At 44.2% G+C, this 18,600-nt stretch overlaps 1 protein-coding gene across 1 annotated transcript in view; it reads left to right on the forward strand.

Annotated features, from left to right (window-relative positions):
• Window positions 1-2,607: 2,607 nt before the first annotated feature.
• SMARCD2 (SWI/SNF related, matrix associated, actin dependent regulator of chromatin, subfamily d, member 2) overlaps window positions 2,608-18,600 on the forward strand; it is a 32,197-nt gene continuing 16,204 nt past the window's right edge. Inside the window, exons 1-4 of the mRNA XM_018560834.1 lie at window positions 2,608-3,356; window positions 14,581-14,765; window positions 15,889-15,931; window positions 17,760-17,882. Coding sequence (XP_018416336.1) covers window positions 3,255-3,356; window positions 14,581-14,765; window positions 15,889-15,931; window positions 17,760-17,882 — 453 coding nt within the window. The 5' untranslated portion in view covers window positions 2,608-3,254. The remainder of the gene's footprint in view (window positions 3,357-14,580; window positions 14,766-15,888; window positions 15,932-17,759; window positions 17,883-18,600) is intronic.

The raw sequence follows: 18,600 nt of genomic DNA on the forward strand, positions 1-18,600 counted from the left end.
TCGCCCCCCCCCCCTACTTTCCTGCCCTGCCAGTGCTCGGATCAAGGGTCTGGTAGTACTGTTAGGGGTGACACCAAGTTTTTCCCCCCCCATTGTTTTGGGGCTGGGATCCCCTTTAAAATTCCTACCAGACCTTAAGGCTCTGGTATGGAATTTGGGGGGAACCCCACGTGAGGTTCCCCCCCAATTCATACCAGACCCGAATTTCGGGAAATCGGGAATTCGGATTTGTTTGCATTCGTCTTAGCTGTAATACGAATGAATCCGAATCTCCCAATTTCCGAAAATTTGTCCAAAACGAATTTCGGAACGTACCGAATCACACATGTCTAATTTTTATACTGTCCTGACATTTGTATTTGCTATGATTTATAAAAGTAACAGTTTTTTTCCCTAATTTTTTTGATCTTTACTTTATATAGTAAAAATAAAATTAAAAAATGGTTATCAAAAATACCATTGAAAGAAAGCTCTATTTGTTCCCCCCCAAAAATTATATAAAATGATTTTTGTTACAGTGTTGTGTGACGGAGGAATACTCAGCCAAACGTGCACAGCGCTGAAAAATGGCCTGGTAATGAAGGTGTAACATGCCGGTACTGAAGTGGTTAATTGAAAAGGTTGTTCAGGTAGGCCCACGCACTAGGTGTTGATTTGTAAATCTATTGTACAATTGACAAGTGTGGCCGCCCAGGCCAAAGAAAAGGATTCACTTTGAATGTGGACCTGCCCAGCATCACATCCTTATCTTTCATTCACTTAGCCGCTGCTCTGTTTAGCCCCCAGGAGAAAAGGCAAGCCCTGTGTGAGCTACAAGACACTGGAGTAACTTACACAGAGCTATGGATTCCTCTTATGAAAGTTGCGATTGGCCCAGTGCTGTCCAGTGGAGTGAATCCCATGATCCTCAATGCTCAGAAGTACTGGGTATTTCCATCTGCTCTCAGAGTGGCAGGGAAGAGAAAGAAAAGAAATGGAAGAGAGATTAAAGCAAAATCTGTTGCTTTTCCATGAATGGACCTTCAGACCACTTTTTTTTCTTTTTTTCACAGCAGGCACATCCTCTTTGCAGATTGTAAAAGTGTGTGCCGAAAAATCTTTGTTATTGTGATGCGGTCTATTGCTCTCAATCATTAGGACACAGATAAGCGTGGCATACACTGCACACAAACACTCAATAGGACATGACTGAACCCGTACGTCCAAGACAAAAGACAAAAGCATGCCTCTGCAGTCTGACTACTTCCTAAGATCTAGCCACCATCTGCAGGCTGCATTTAGCTTATAGCCAAGCATACAAGGGAAGGGATGATAATTTGGAAATGAACAATCAGACAATAGCTACCCTCAAGGGATGTGCATATCTATTATTCACCGCTTGTCAGGTGAAATCCACTAAAAGCAGGGCAGGGCAAATTAATGTACAGCTTAGAAGCCAGTCTCTCAATCTAAAGGCCAACAGAAGTTTTTTTTTTTGGTGCAATGGGTTCCAGGCTTCTAATATTGGTCCATCCCTGCCGTGAGGCCGTTGTGGGAACACTGAGCTATAATTTTCTATTCTGTTATATTTAGCAGGAATGAACAGAAGGTCAGGTTACACAACCTGCAGAATTTCTTGCAATGCCAGTCTCCAAAGAGCCACCAATTAAATAAGTTAAGTTGACCTGCTTATAGCCATCTACACAGCAGCAGATGAAGCCACTTAGCCCATAGATACATATACATTGAGCCCGATCTAAAGGATCTAGCCATTCAGAATCCGAGATGCAGTAACGTACACTAACAGAATCAGTCACGTGATCAGAGTACACATTGACCAATTTTCTCCCAATGGCTATCTTCCCAGACAACACACAGTACCTTATACACAAAACGCAATCAGTGCTGCCTGTAAACACTGATACCTGCATGGGTACTTTCTATATTACAAGCCCTGCAAAGGGCAACAATATATCTTGATGCCTGTAAGTTTCATGTGTTATAAATTGCCTACTTGCCAATACAATGCTGGACATAAAAAAACAAAACAGAATGCTTATGCACCCAAAAACTGAAAGCTATACTATTTTACACGACTGCAGCAACAATGAGTCACAGAATCTATGTGGGAGTCAAGTTGTTAGCAATGTGAAATGCATACGGAACAAAAAAAACTGGGGGCATGCACGCCTCTTCCAGCAATCAGAACCAGCGCTGCGGAGGTGAGGGCAGAAACAGATCAAAGTCTGCTGAGCACATGGAACAGAAAATAAGGGAAGGAACAGAGAAGGGGGTTAGAGGGCAGGCAAAGGGTGGAGTGACAGATAACAGAGCACACATAAGACAGGTAGAGTGAAACCCAGTAAAAAAGGAGGGAGGCAGATGAGTGGAGGGAAAGAGATGAAAGTCTAGCCAAATGACAGATGACTGAGCAAGAAGAGGGCAAACACACAAGGGGCGTGATAGGTGTGGCAGAAACAAGGGGTGAGAGGAGGAGAGAGGGCTGGCTAAGATTAAAGAACACGGAGAGGGAGGAGGTAACCAAAAGGAGGGGAAGCTGAAAAAAAGGGAGGAGAGAGATAAGGAAAGGAGGAGAGGGGGTAAAAAAGGGAGGGCAGAGATGAGATGGGAGGCTTGTTGCAAAACAGCTCTCTGGAAGTGATGACACCAACAGAAAAACCTTCCAATAACTTCCTATGAGACTAACAGCAGTAGGAAGAAGCTGCACAGCACAAGTTACCCAGTGGGGGGGTTGCACTGCGCAACACATACAACAGGAGGGTGCAGAATGCTGGCTATATACACATGAAGCTGTACCGTACAGAAGAGACACACAAGAGGCTGATCTGCACAGAAGATACATATAGGAAGTGGCTCAACTTTTAAGAACCTACATGCGGGGGAAGCTAGACTGATCAGGGCTTGAAGTGCACAAAGGTTACACATCGGAGCTGGCTGCACCGAGGACTGACTTGCGGGACAGGCTGATCGGAGCTTGAAATCTACACATGGAAGGATCACAAAATACAACAGAAGGTTAGAGGAAAGGTAGCAGTAGTAACACTGTGGGAGGCAGAGTTCCAGGAAGAAGAGAAGTGGTTATTATACCTAGGAGGAGGGTGCCAGCGATACACGCAACAAAAAGTTACAGAAAAGGAGAGGCAGCACGGAGGAAGGGTGTACGCTGCCAATAAAAGAGACTTCGCAAGACTTGTCCTGGAAATATAAGTGACCAAGAAGCCCACTGACAGGGGGATCGCCCCTTTATTTCCTCAATGTCCGCAAGGGGTGGTCTTCCCCTCCCTCTTGGAAACCAGATGCACATGATGAGAGTACCAAACCCGGGGTTATACCGACCCCCACCGGGCCCTTATCAGGTAACCTTTGTAACGTTATTTAACCAGTACCATCATTATTAAGGATTCATGTTCATATTGGTACAAAAGGAACTATAACTTAAACAGGTATGCAATAAAATGGGTATAAGATCACTGCCCAAACCTTCTACTTATGTCACATGTTTATTATAATGCTTCACAAAACGGTGACAATAATTAACTAAAATTTACATTTTAACTTTTGTTTTTTCTTACACATTCTGTGTATCAGCAATATTATCTTATATATTATAATATCATCCATGCACTCGCTCGGGATATGCCTGAGTCCCCATTCACACAATAGTGTATTGTGAACACAAAACGCGCTTGCGGTGCCATTACTAGTTTATGGCACCCCAAAAGTGGCCTGGAAAACGCGCTCTTATCCCACGTGTTTGTACGCGTGAGAGTGCATGAACATGCAGTGGGAAAAACATGGAACGCATGTTGCAGAATTTTCTACATGCACTACTTTCCCGTATTTGATGTGTATCCAGGAGCTCACTGCAATCAATGAGAATGCTCAACAAATGTGGGAAACAAAAGCCCAGGAAACGTGCAACGTGTGTTCCCGCTATGCTATGGTGTGAATAGGGGCTAAGCTGTCACCCCTGTATTTACTTGAAACTTTCAATAATATATTGTGGTAAAGAATATCTTTGTTTACATCCCGGGCTTCCAGAATATATACTGGTTGTTGCTAGAAGAGATTTGCATGTATATACAGCAAGGCAGCACAAAGAAAAGAGGGGATACACAAAGTGCAGTAACTCATGGCAACCATTTAGTACTCAACTAAAGGACTAATGCATTTTGCGATCACTTGCCTAACCAAATAATACATTTGTAAAAAAAAGTATTTGTTTAGCCTCACAGGTTGATCGAAAAAAATCTCCATGCGTCAGTACCCAGCTTTGCCATTCACACGTAAAGCCTATGGACATGTCACTAGTGACCCATTTACTAATCAGTCAGTAAATGTGAGGACTCATGCACATGGACAGCAGAATACCTGCGTCCAAATTAGCATCCGTACGCATAAGAGGCTGTGTGCAAATACCCGCGATTACCCATGTACAGCCATTGACTTCTATAGGAGGTTGTAAACGGCACCTGTGGCTGCCTGGTGTAGGGAAATGCCTTGCATGGGCTCAGCCACCCATATGCACAAGACCTAATTGTAGACTTAAGGCCTCATTCACATGTCCTATAGGGTCCGAACAGCAGATTCCTGCAAGGGGGATTCAGCGGATTCTTGCGTATCACCTTTGGTTGCGGAAAGCTGCGGCATGGAAGCCTGGCTGGACGGTTGTGGCTGTCCACCACTGTTCATAGGTATCTGCACATCCAGAGGTTACCTGCGGTTAGAGACAGATGACTGGCCCTGGATGCATAGCGGCTCCTGTCAGCCTCTCAATGCTTTGTATAGGCTTCCCCGGGCGCAGCTGTCCACAACCACCTGAGATTCCAGCCACAACAAACCACGAGTCTTGCCACAGAAATCGGCTGTCCAGACCTCACTGGTCGTGTAAATTAGGCCTAACTAGAAAATATTTCCTTTGCTTAAAGCACGGTGCATCATAAAACACTGCTGTGTTTTTTATTAAAATACTCGGGATTTACTTGGTTTTTTTTCATCCTCCGTTGCATATCAGTACTGCTGATCTCCTGCAGCCTATTTTACCGCCACTTTCTGTCTACAAGAATTAACTCATTGCTCAGGACAGGTTTTATGGTGGCGACAACAGTAGACTATGCCTGTGTAAACTGCATCAGAGTGGCTGCTTGCAGTCCCCACTGGAACAAAGTGACAACCCAGGAGAGCAACTGGGATAGAGATAGATCATAGTCACCCTATAACAGGAAGTGGCTGCAAAGGGTACTCAATGGCAGGATTAACAGGTAGAATATTAAAACTATAGATTCATAAATAGTAAATATTTAAAAATTAAATTTTCACTATGTGAAAGGTGATAAAAGATTTTAGTGATTAGAAGGGTTATTCACAATAGGGTGAAGAGTTTGGAGAAAGCAGGAGAAGTGAACAATCTAGGACAACATAGCAGAACTGGAAAGTGAGCCGATTTGGAGAATTTTTCCAAATCAGCTATGTTGTCCTAAATTGTTCACTTCTCCTGCCTTCTCCAAACTCTTCACCCTTCTGTAAAGAACCCTGTGGGTGTAGATATTTGTCAACAGTATATGTTCATTCCTCTAACTTCATCCAGCAATCTCAATGAAAAAAAACCTTTTTTGTAAGTAGCTCTACTGAGGCAGGAGCCATCTATATTTTCAGTGGCGTGACTGAAGGAACCCAAGGCTGAATGTGTAGCCTTTGAAGAAGGATTATCCATAAAACCTAAAGCTAGAAGCTAACAAATTTATTTGAGTAGAGAGCCGTGGTACTGAGAAGGCCATTGTTAGATGCTTGTGTCTGAACTTGTCGCGGCAGGTTTGGGATGGTGTCATGGACTGTAGACAGACTCTGAAGAAGCACAGTAGTCAAAGTAATCAAAGGGGATATGCTAGAGGACCCACGGTGCCACTGAGACAACGTAACATTAACATTTCACTTTCTTGCTGATGAAAAATGATTGTGATTAATCAATGATTTTTGCCTTGTGATCCTGCCAGTAACATAATTCCTGTCCTAGGGTGATAACACTCTTCTGGTCACCCTAGAACAGGAAATGTGTTAAAGACTACAGAACATCTCCCCTGCTCCATAACATAGGGAGGAAGTGTTTTAGTCCAAAGAGATTGCGGTGTAACTAATAGCAGTGCAACAGAGGCAGAGAGTACAGGAAATAAGTCAACGAGTATTTTTATTTTTTTTGTACTTCTTGAACAGATACAACTCCCTTTTAAAAATGTTATTAACCCTTTGCAGTGGGGCTACCCACCCACTTACAACTCCAACCCAACCTGCACTGCAAGGATTAAATGCTCTAGGTGCCAAAAAAAAAAGTTATACATCCCAGACCATCTTAGCCAGCTCCCTGCATCTGTGATCAATGAAGCGTGTCTCCTCAGATGGACTGCTTTTAGATTTAACTTATCCAGCACAAATCTCTTAGTTTTGTCAGCTAGCAGGAGAGACTCCCAGGATTTCATAATGTCCGATATGAATAAGCTAACAGCTCTCGGTAGTAGAATCTTCAACAAAATAAAACTAAAATAATAAGCCAGAAGATCAGGAAACATTCAGTCTCCTGAGGACACTAAGCAAAACTGGCAAGTATGAGGTGGGAGGGTATATGTATAAAAAAAAGTTATACTCGTCTCAGAAGCCTGTTTCCTCCTACAGTGCTGCATTGGTATGTTCCTCAGTGTCCCCATGTCTATACACTGATGATTTATAGGACCTTAGACCACTACAGTAGAAGGGAAGAGAGGCTTCAGGGATCAGTCTAAAAGCAAGCCGGTTCCGAGGTTAAGGTGAGGATAACTTTAGTTTACCACCTAGACAAAAAGAAAATGCAGCTGACCTTTGCAGTGCATGGGGTGGCCCCACTGCAAGGGTTAATAAAAGTTTTAGCCAGAGTTCTTCTTTAAAGTGACAGGCTTTTAATATTTTTGCCTAGTGTCCAATTGTTCCGGGGGCAGCAGCATAACCCTACTTCTCAGAATTCTTCAGAGCCGTGTCCCTCGCAGAATAGAGAAATGAAAATGGCTCTGGTAGCAAAAGTCTTAATGCATATGTTATGCGATGGATATAAATATTGTACATTGCTCATATAGCAGCAACTCTGACATCCCGGCACTGAAGCATGAAGATTTTCCTTACTTAATGCTTCCCCTGGCTCACAACCAAAACTCCCATATGACTATCTCATGACAGGATAGGACAGGGTAGGGCCACCCACAAGATTAACATTTGCTATGCTGAAAAAGACAAATGCACCCTACATCTCACACATAAAAGTATATTTATGTAGTATGTGCGTGCAGCTTCACTCTGTAACATGTCCTGCCACAGTGCCACTGTACTTGTCTGCACTCTGTCTCTAACTCAAGTGAAAGGGGTGAGAGGTGTAACAGCCGTTACCCAGCATGCACTGCATTTGGAGAGGAATCTGGTCTTTCCAGCTAGGTGAGACAAGCACACTTTACACCTGAATGGGACTAAAGTGGGGAGGGGAGAAGAGGGGGAAAAATGAGCACGAGTGAAAGAGAGGAAAGGAAGAGAGGGCGGGAAGGAAGAGCTGAAGGAAAAGAAGTTAACTGCGGGCACATTTAAGCACCATACTTTCCAATTAATCAAATGATTACCTAGGTTATTTCTTAAAATTAAGTTGCAGATCTTTTAAATACCTTCCGTGAACAAGCCGGAGCACTTCAGTCTTAAAGTGATCCCACACTTTTGCAACATTTTAAACAAGATGTTCAATTTAATGTGCAATGGTTTGGGTTACGCTACTCAATTATCACAGGTGTATTATATATATTTATATATAACAAAAATGCAAATCAAATTTTGCTTTAGTTTTGGATGCAAAGGAAAGATTCAGCAGCTCGGTCACATATAAAATTGTCATTTGTGTCCCCTTTGGGTGGCCACTGTCACTCAGGCAGGAAGTGAAAGGGAAGTACTCTATAGGGGAAGTAAACTTTGGTAATGGCAGTCTATGGGCAGCAGGGTAGAGGAGGGTGCAAGACCATGCCTAACAGCAGAGTTACGACTGCGCATGCGCATAGGCCTGTTCAACACATTTGCGGGAAGCGGTGGCTACTGCGCATGCGGCAGCTACTGCGCATGCGCAAGCTGCAGCTAATGCGCAAGCTGCACCCGGATGTGCGAGGTCGCACGCACATGGCGCACAGGAAGTGATTTGCTCTGTCTGGGAATGATCCTATTTAAGCTGGCCCAACTCCTAGGATCATTGCTGAGTGGTCTTTCAGCTTGAGTGTATGTTCCTGTATCTTGCCTGTTGCCGTATCATCATCGACCGGATTCCTTGACCTTGCCTGACTGCCGCCTGCCTCCGACTTCTGCTTGTCCCTGGATTCTCCTTTGCCTGCTCCTTTCGTACCTTGCCGCCCGATTGTTGCTGACCTTGGCTTGCCTGACTCAGCTCTGCTCCACACGCATCAGCACCTGCTTCCTTCCTCACTGAAGACGGGCCTCAAGGACCTGCCCAGGCCCAGTGTCCTGCATCGTCCGGCACCGGTGCTGCCCGTTGTTTCCCCACCTTCTGTCTCCACATTCAGGGGTGTGGAACTCGTGCTGCAAAGGAGGCCTCCTCACAACTCGGCTCCCCACCAGGTACGTGATAGATGGACTACCTGATTACCAACTCAACTCACTGAGGGGCACAGTTACTTTTAGAACTTAGGTCCACTGTAACAAAATATTGTAATCATTTGTGGGCAATTAAGTGGGCCAAAGTCATTGCAAAATCACTTCTGTCATATAACAAATTCTTCCTAACTAAATATTTGAAGTAACAGAATTTTTGTTGGAACTAGAAATCTGCTCATCACCACCAGCCTATAAACCGTATGTACGTAAAATCGATTTCTCTCCATAAAATCTACATTTGCTGAGATAAAACTTACATTTGTATGCATGCGATTCCCACTTCCAAGCAGAATTTCCATCTTCCTGGCTATAAATCACACCTATGAATTGATTTCACATTTTCTGGCATTCAGTTCTCGTCACTGCTTGGACACCATTCAAATTCTTGCTGTAGGAAAACAAAAAAAAAAAAAAAAAAAAATCACATATAAAGATAACATTTTATGATACACGTATATATTATTTTGTGTCATATTTCTGGAATAACGTGACCTTGAATAAAATTTATATCCAAGGCAGAGCTGTAATAAATATTTATTGAGGAATAGTTGACATGCATAAAATATAGTTGAAATCATTAATAAAACAGTAATACGGCACAGCATGTCATACCAAACCCGATACATAACCATTTTCTTTTTTGTAACACAAAGCTTTAATACAAAGTGAAAAAGGACCCGCAGGCCTGTGCCTAGTGTAGCAGTGGCAGCACACAGCAAAGACCACATTTCTTTACATCCCTGCACTTTTTAGGATACATGTAGCAATACAATATGGGGAGGATAAGCCATGCTTGAGGATCTGCTGCTAGCAGTCACCCCTGCACTGTTTTGGATACATGTAGCAATACAATATGGGGAGGATAAGCCATGGTTGAGGATCTGGTGCTAGCAGTCACCCCTGCACTGTTTTGGATACATGTAGCAATACAATATGGGGAGGATAAGCCATGCTTGAGGATCTGCTGCTAGCAGTCACCCCTGCACTGTTTTGGATACATGTAGCAATACAATATGGGGAGGATAAGCCATGGTTGAGGATCTGGTGCTAGCAGTCACCCCTGCACTGTTTTGGATACATGTAGCAATACAATATGGGGAGGATAGGCCATGGTTGAGGACCTGCTGCTAGCAGTCACCCCTGCACTGTTTTGGATACATGTAGCAATACAATATGGGGAGGATAAGCCATGGTTGAGGACCTGCTGCTAGCAGTCACATTAGTATTTCATTAACAAGCAGCCAACTATCAGAAGTATGTAGACCAATGTTTACCTTGATGACTAAATCACATCGCATTTATCATCAATAAAACTTATTTTCTTTGATGTTGTGGCCATCTATCTGAAAATGCTCATTGCCTGGCTGCTGCTGACCTGAACACTTTCTGACGCAGAGCAAGCATGCAGCAAGTCATGATCTGCATACAGTTCATACGGTAGGTGGCAAGACAACTAGAATTTTCAGAGAGGTTAGCTTTGGTAAGCACTATATTTTTTACGCACAGGCTTCTTTCAAAGCAGAACTCCAGGCAAAAATGTTCTTAACCCTTGCAGTGGGGATATTCCTGCACTCCAAGGGTTGCATGCTTGTTTTTGTCTAGGTGTTAAAACAAACCCAAAAAAAACAGATCTCTGCAAAGGACTCGTAAAATACCCATGGTTCAGTATTTAGCAGGTACCTGACCAATGCAGGATTTATTGTACAGTTAAACTGGGGTTTTAAGTGAGGTAAAGAGATTGGTTGCAGTGCAAATCTGCTCCGGATTTTGTCTGCTAAAGTTTTGATAAATTCCCCCCATTATTTCCTAACAGCTGACTGCAACTTTCTCAACTCAGCTTCCCTGAACTTCCTGTTGAATACAAAAATTACAAGGAGCAGAGTAGTCTCCAGCAACTGTCCATCTACTAGCTTGGAGAAAGAAGAGAGGAAAGAGAGGGTAGTAGGGGTAGAAGAGTGGATTGCCTTGCTCTGCCTGTATTTGTGAAGACACACAGCTTACTAGCACACACAAAGGTGGCTCCATAGGATACTGCAAGGGAAAGGAGCCAGCCCAAAACAGGATATCAGGACCAGTGCTCAGGGGACCAGCTTATTCTGCAGGACAACAAAAATCAAGGATCAGCATCCACTAAGTGATTTAATCAGCATTTGAAATACCTTAAAAACCTTTTGACTTCTTTTTTTTTAAATTGTTGCTATTAGGACATCCAACTTTTGCCTGAGGTTGTTCTCTTTCTTTAACCCCTTCATGACTGAGGCCCTTTTTTCAATTTTTGCACCCATGTTATATTCCACATTTTAGGCCTAAGTTTCGCCAGTCAGCGATGGAGGATCGGACAGGGGAATCACTGCAGGGAGCCGTGAGTGACAGTCATGGCTCTCTGCAGGGACAGGATCGAGAAGTGAGCGACCGACAGTATGTGTTCGCACACTTCCCGATCTGTGACAGTTTCATTGTCACAGGTCGGCTCCGATTAGGAGGCTGAGTTAAAATCACAAGCCTCATAATTCTCCTTTAACTATTTCATTAATGAATGCCTCAGTACTGAGGCACTCATTAATGAATGGTAACCACTGAGAATCAGCAGTTGCTGGCATTACAAAGCCTTAAATAACTCGTCACGTACAGTGTACATGGCCAGTCATACAGGCACTTTGTGACAGGACGTACAGTGTACATCTCCCATCACGAAGGGGTTAAAGGCACAGTCCACCTTAGTGGCCATGTTTCATGTTACAGCCATAGTTAGGGAGCTAAAGTGTAAACAATGCAGGAGCCTGTGCATTGCACCCATGTGCGGATATCGCGGTTGCAATGCTCTACCCATGCCACAGCGGTTGCAATGCTCTGCAAGCTTCAACACAAAAATGTAATAAATGCACCTTGTTGATTATATTAATGTGGGTACATTGATAATCCTTGCAAACAGGTGGACTACGCCTTTACGGCACATTTGAATGGGCATCCTCACGCATTAAAACGGGTGTAAAAGCGCCATTTTTAGCAACACAACACAAATTCCTCTGATCCTATAAATGAAGCTCCACTTCAATGAACTCATCATTTAATATAAAACAGTATAAATAGTGCAGTGCTAGCCTTACTTATCATATATAGACACACATACAAACATCATACGTGTCATCCAACTATGATAAATATAAATGGCGCAGAAGTGTGCGTCCGCAAGGTGCGTTAGGGTGGCATGTGAAAAATGGTACCTCAGCAGTGCACACAACGTGCAGGCAATGCGTTGTCTCCACAGAACAGTGTGAATGCGTCCTGAACGATAAAGCGACCGTTTTCTCTAGGATATCCTGGTTGCTTGTGGTGCCGATCCTCCGGCTTCAATAGCATGCGCCTAGTGAAGCGGGACTTCCCAAAGTGCGTATTTAGTTCAGGACGGTAGGCTTAGTTTGCAAAGCCATAACAATTTATTTTTAGCTACAAAAGGGTGAAACGATAAACCACATGGCTGAAAAAATAACAATCGTTGTGGCAAACGCGCGCTCTATAGAGAACTACCGACCTGGACCAAATAAGCGATTCGTGAATTCCCGCTTTGCTGGGCGCATGCTGCTCCCGCCTCAGGAAGCCAGGGACAGGGCGGAGGGGCAATGTGAGAATCCGCCAACCAAAAAAGGCGTAAAATGAAGGTTTCTAAATAACACAAAATTGTAAATATAAAAAGGCAAAACAGGAATATCTGAAGTCAGGAAAGGGAGCCAGCTTGCAGCTGTGCTTTATAGGAGCCATTTTTACCCACAGAAGATTTGACTTCGCACACCAATACAACCACTCACACGTAGCTAATAACGAACGATACGTTAAAACAAAAAAACAGAAAGAAACGAAACCACACACACAGTAGCCGGCGTTAATTCGGACCAGTCACTTATACTCAGTTCCTAATTCATGAAACACAACACAGATACATTCCCCCACCAAGAGGGTCTTCGTTCGGAGTTTCCACCTTGTGCGAGTCCTCTCCTCACGTGGGGTCCACCTGTGGTAATTAAACCCCTCCGCAGCGCGCAGTGAACAGGCGGGCTGCGCAGAGCGCAGGACATTGTGGACTTTGTAGTCCGACGGCCTGAGTTTAACACGGAAGATGCAAGCGGGAGAACTACAATGCCTGCGCACAAGTCACCGGACGCGCGGCAGCCAATCGGCTTCCGAAAAGCTGCTCCGCGCACCATGGAGTTTCTGCTTGGTCACGTGGGACGCGGAGTATGGCCTACGCAGTGTTTGTGGTCAGCGTCCTGTGTTGGCGTGTTTCTATGGAGGGGGGGAGCAGTATTAATGGCGTTTATAACGTTAAGAAGCTGTGCTGACAAATGCATTAGAGCCAAGACATGAGGGCTCCACTGTGTGCCAACTCTCTATAACGCAAAGTTAAAGTAATATGAAGTGGGCCTTCACTGTCCTCACCTACTTCCCCAGAATAGCAAGCAAAAAATAAATACCTTTTTTTTATGCACGTGGCCCCTAATCCCCAAGTTTCTGGGATACTTCTGGTGAGCCACCGTGCGTCTCTTCCAGGACCTTGCAGCCAGCCCCTTGATGACTGGATGCATGCTCATCAACCGTACCATCTGTAGCACACCTGCAGTCACTGGCTATCTCTTGTAGCTCACCTGACGTTTTTAAACCATCTCTTTTGGCACACCTGCAGCCTGACCATCTCTTGTAGCATACCTGCAGTCACTGGCCATCTCTTGTAGTACTCCTGCAGTTTTAAACCATCTCTTGTGGCACACCTGCAGTCTCTGACCATCTCTTGCAGTTTACCTGCAGTCTCCGGCCATCTCTTGTAACACACGTGTAGTTTTTAACCATCTCTTGTAGCACACCCGCAGTCTCTGACCATCTCCTGCTGCATGTCTGCAGTCTTTGACGACTCCTTGTAACATTATAGCCAGTGATGGGTTCTCAACCAGTGGCACGTGTGCCCAAACATAACTGTACTATCTGACCACCTCCTTGCTGCATGTCTGCAGTCTCTGACAGCTTTCTGTAATACTATATTCAATTAATATTGTGTGTATGGCCCTTTGGTGACCTCAGGGGCTTCATTTAATGCTCCTTATATCACGTAAGTTGACCACCGCTGCCATAGACTATGGCTTGTTAACCAGTGGCATGTGTGCCCGCAAGGGGTGCTTTTGACAGGTTCACAGGGGACCTTGGCTTGTTAAGGTAAATGTCTGGTAATAGTAGTCCAGATCAGAGGTTCTCAACCTGTGTAACCTCAGGACCCACATTTGTCCTTGGTCATTAAGTCGTGACCCAAGTCGCAGCACACTGGTACGCACGGCATTGTGATACCGTGCGTTCCGGTGCGGGCAATAAAACTTAGGTGCTTTTGGGGTGCAAATCGAATGAATGGCAATGCAACACACCTCCTGCACCAGAATGCACAGAAAGTGCGATTGCGTGGCACAGTGCATTATGTGTACATGTGGTTGTGTGTGAGATTGTGTCTGTGGTTGTGTGTGTCTGCCAGTATATTTGAGGGTCCGTTCACACTAGTACAGTGTGTTAATCACACAGTCCCATATGATTAATGCACTGTACCATGCAATTGCACCTACTGCGCATTCTGGTGTGGAAGGAGTTTTGCGTTGCCATTCATTTGAATGACACCCCAAACGCACCTCCAGCCCCCAGTCCAATAGCCTGCACTCGAATGCCCAATACTGCAATGCCGTGCATTCCATTGCAGTGCAACTTGGGTCGTGACTTAATGACCAAGGACAAATGTGGGTCCTGAGGTTACACAGGTTGAGAACCACTGTTTTAAAGTATATCTTGTCTGCCTTGTGGGGTAGTCGTTTGTTTTCCTTCTTCCCTCTTTAACCCCTTCAGGTGTAGGGTTTACCACTGTTGCTAACAAACACTTTTGTTTTCTTTCAGAGACCCGGAATGCTTCCCGGAGGACGAATGCCAGTTCCGGGCATGCCGGTCGGTTCGCCTATGATGCCAGGATATGGTGCAGGTTCTCCCATGAGGCCTGCAATGAACCCGATGTTGATGGAACCATTTAGAAAGAGAGTTATGGCCCCACAAGGACATCCTTATCTGGGCTCCCAAAGGAGGGGGTAAGTTATGCAGATGTTCTCTACATTTTCCATTTTATTTAAAGCCCAATTCCAGTTTTGTTTTGTTTTGGACAAAACAGAAGAATTTAAAATCTTCTTTTAAGTTCTGTCTGTGATCCAACTGCAGATCATTTCGTGTCCCAGTGATGACCGTTGAAGAAATAGGGGGTCTAAGTCTAAACTGAGACAGGAAGGCACAGGCAGCAATAGGAAAAATACAAGTAATATCTTTTCCTTAGTCTGATAAAAATGCCTGGGTTTTGTCTTTGAAATGAAGTGTCACTATCACTTCCTGACCTGGCAAAAGGTGAGGGGAAAGGTATCTTACATGCTAGTGTTCTTTTTTTGACATATGCTGTCTCTCATTATGCAAGCGCTTCCGGGGCCACGCAGGGTCCCCTTTGTCAAGCTCAGAGATGACGAGGACTCTGCGTGGCCCCCGAAAGCGCTTGCATAATGAGATACAGCATACATTAGTAAATGAACACTTTGCTGTAATCATTGATTTAGTGTGCTGGTGACATTTTTCAACTATCTACATGATGCGGCGCCATCCGCAGTCATTTCAAGCTCCCTCCAGTGCATCCATATGGGAATTCCCAGAGAGGAGTGCAGCAAGGATCTTCTTTTAGGCCTTGTTCACACCAAGCGCGTTCCAGGAGCAGAGCAGTTACAGACCGGATCAAAACTGCGTCCAATGTATTCCAATGGTATTTTGGGCTCTAGTTCACACCGCAGCATTCAGTTCCAGAGCATGTAAAAAAAACTGCAGCAAGCCCTATTTTACCTGCTCTGGAACGCATGCAAACACACTGGAACGCACTGAAAGTTATTTTAAAAACGGCCTGGAACGTATCAAAAACGCGGCACAACCCACTGCACTGCGTGTGCAGAAACTCATGCAGATCTGGTCTACATTTGGTGTGAACAAGCCCTCAGGTACCTAACATGGACATAGTCAGCAACAAAAACATGACATTGGCTCTAACCCTTTCCTGCTCTAAACAGAACAAAATTCATCTTTTGCCTGGAGTTAGGCTTTAATGTTTTCGGAAATTCTATAACATTGAATGATGTCCCCCAGCTTTATCCATGCTTAATGTATGACATGTTCTTTTTTTAGAATGAAGAGGAGGAAAATGGCTGACAAGGTTCTGCCCCAGAGGGTACGTTATGGATCAATGCTGCTGACATTAAAGGGAGAATTTTAGCTTAAGTGATACGAGATAACTTCAAGATCAGTGCTGTTTCTTCCGGTAATCTGTAGAGAGAAGCAGAAAAGATGCATTTTTATTTCATCTGGCTTTTCATCTGCACAAAGGAAATACATCTTATCCAATCACTTATATCTCGTATATGCTTTCATATGCTAATATCATTTTGCCGTTCAATAATTTTTATTGAGTTTTAGAGCATGTTTACATTAAGACAACCAAAGTTGGTAACCCAGCATAGAAAGCATATTATGTATTAAAGGTAATTGTCGTACATATGTACAGCAGTAGAATAAAATATGTACATAGTCTTGGCTCACAAGAGCTTTGGCAATCATCCAGAGAATGTATTCATCAAAGTCACGGATCCGCTGATCATTCAGCTCAGGGTCTCCTCGCGGCAGGGAGCAGTGACTGTCAGTCATTCCTCCCTGCATGGATTCCCAATCCACTTACTGTTCCTCCAATGTTTATTGGAGGGACAGACAATGGAAGGGGCAGGCACAGCTGGTTCTGGCTCTAGAGAGCCAGCTGTCAATCACGCAGCTGGGTGGATCCTGACAATTTTGTCAGGATCCATCCTGGGTGCGCCACTGAGCTGTCAGCATTAAGCGGGCAGTAGCTGACTTTGGGTCACAGGATTACCTTAGTCCGGCCTTTCTCAGCAAGGGTGCCGTGGCACATTAGGGTGCCTTCGGGCTTCCTCAGGGGTACCTCAGATTTTTCTTTTTTTCCAGCACCATGGAAACCAATGATGCTAATCCAGAAAGGGTAGTTCTTCATTCAAGCCTGCTCCACCTCTCGCCGGCTCCTGATATGAAGGGATGTGAAGAAAAGGCTTCTGATATGAAAAGGGGGCTCCTAATGTGAAGGGGGACTCTGATGTAAAAGGGGGGGTACTGATGTGTTTTGCATGTGTTATCCCCTTAAAATGGTTGGGGTTTTTGTGACACGTCATTTTTGTTACATTTATGTTATTGAAATTTAAGACTGGGCTGCCTCGAGATTTTGTATACTGTTAAAGGGTGCCGTGTCTGAAAAAAGGATGAGTAACGCTGCGTTAGTAAATGTACTCCTGCAACCCCGAAGAGAAGTAAAGCCAACAAAAGGTTTGGCTTTACTTCTCTTTTAAGGGGTGACAACTAGGGTTGCCACTTTTTCTTTCAGCGAAAACCCAAACACTCTAGCAACGCATAGAACTTTTTGGGGGAGAATGAGTCGCGGTTTGTTCATATGTAAATATCACAGTCAAGACTATTTTCAGTGGGGGGCCAGTAGCCCCTATATTAATTTTGGTTGCCCCTGTCTGCCTGACATCATGTGTCCGGGTCTCAGCTGCCATGAAACCCGGACACAGCATTCAAAAGCCGGACTGTGAATACCGTACAGGTGGCAACCCTATTGACAACTCCCAATTGTGCTCCGAATATGTCACTCTGCAAATGTGTTCTTGTTAGAAACTAAACGAGGCTGTACCAAAACACACATGCATGGTCCACTGTTGTCACTATTAGAAAGCTCATTCAGAACAATGATGTGTAGCCGACCCTGGAGACAGTGCATGTAGAAAGGAAGTGGCAGAAGGAGATGCAAAAAAATGATGAAATGAAGTAAAGCATTTGTTTGTGAAATATAGTGCTTTAGCAAGCTAAATATCATTGAGTTAGGGTTTAGATCTACTTTTAACCCTGAAATAGGGATCCGCTATTTCTTGATAGTATGATATGTTTCACGTTGAAAGACTAACATTACATTTCGTTACTTCTGTTGTCCTGTACAGATCCGAGAATTGGTCCCCGAGTCACAGGCATACATGGACCTCTTAGCTTTTGAAAGAAAATTAGATCAGACGATTGCCAGGAAAAGGATGGAGATCCAGGATGCCATCAAAAAACCCCTGACTGTAAGTACTTGTCGATATTGTGAATTAGGAATTTACAAGAAAACAAACTTTGCTGGCAACAAACACATCCACTTCCTGTATTCTAAGTGAATGCAAATTTTCTTAGAGGAATACTGGCAAGTATGCAACAGCAGTCAGATGAAGCACATATGGCTGTTATACTTCTAGTTCCCTGTTTTCTTTTTAATCAGAATGCTTGTAAACAAGTAGAAGTGATTAAATATTTAGAGGATACATAGAGTGCTAGGGAAAGTAAAAGCTACATTTTGGGTGTCATGTTGCAGTCCCTGAATGTTACTTGTAAATGTAAGTTATGTTCCCTCGGGTACCAGAGAATCTTTTGTTTACATATTGTTGCATTCTCCTCTCCTGCTCTTATTTTGCATCATGTTCAGTGTATAGCAATATCAAGATTAGATGAAGAAGGGCCCACAATGGGCCTAAGGACTTGTTCACACCATATACAGTGCGTTCCAGTGCATTTAGCTGCTGAAACGCACTGTATCACATAGTAAACCCCCCCCCTGCATTCTGGGGCGGGAGGGGGCGTAAAGTTGCATTAAAGTCAATGGCATCGCAGCCACGCCCCACCGCCTGCAGTGCGATTGCCCGCACCAGAATATGCATCACATCAGTGCCTGCGTTGCGGCCCAGTGCGATCGGAAAAAAATAGTGCATGCAGCATATTTTCTGATTGCACTGGATAGCAACGCAGGCA

Source organism: Nanorana parkeri, unplaced genomic scaffold (genome assembly GCF_000935625.1).
Source record: "Nanorana parkeri isolate BGI_ZX_2015 unplaced genomic scaffold, ASM93562v1 scaffold480, whole genome shotgun sequence".
In the NCBI taxonomy this organism is placed as follows: domain Eukaryota; kingdom Metazoa; phylum Chordata; class Amphibia; order Anura; family Dicroglossidae; genus Nanorana; species Nanorana parkeri.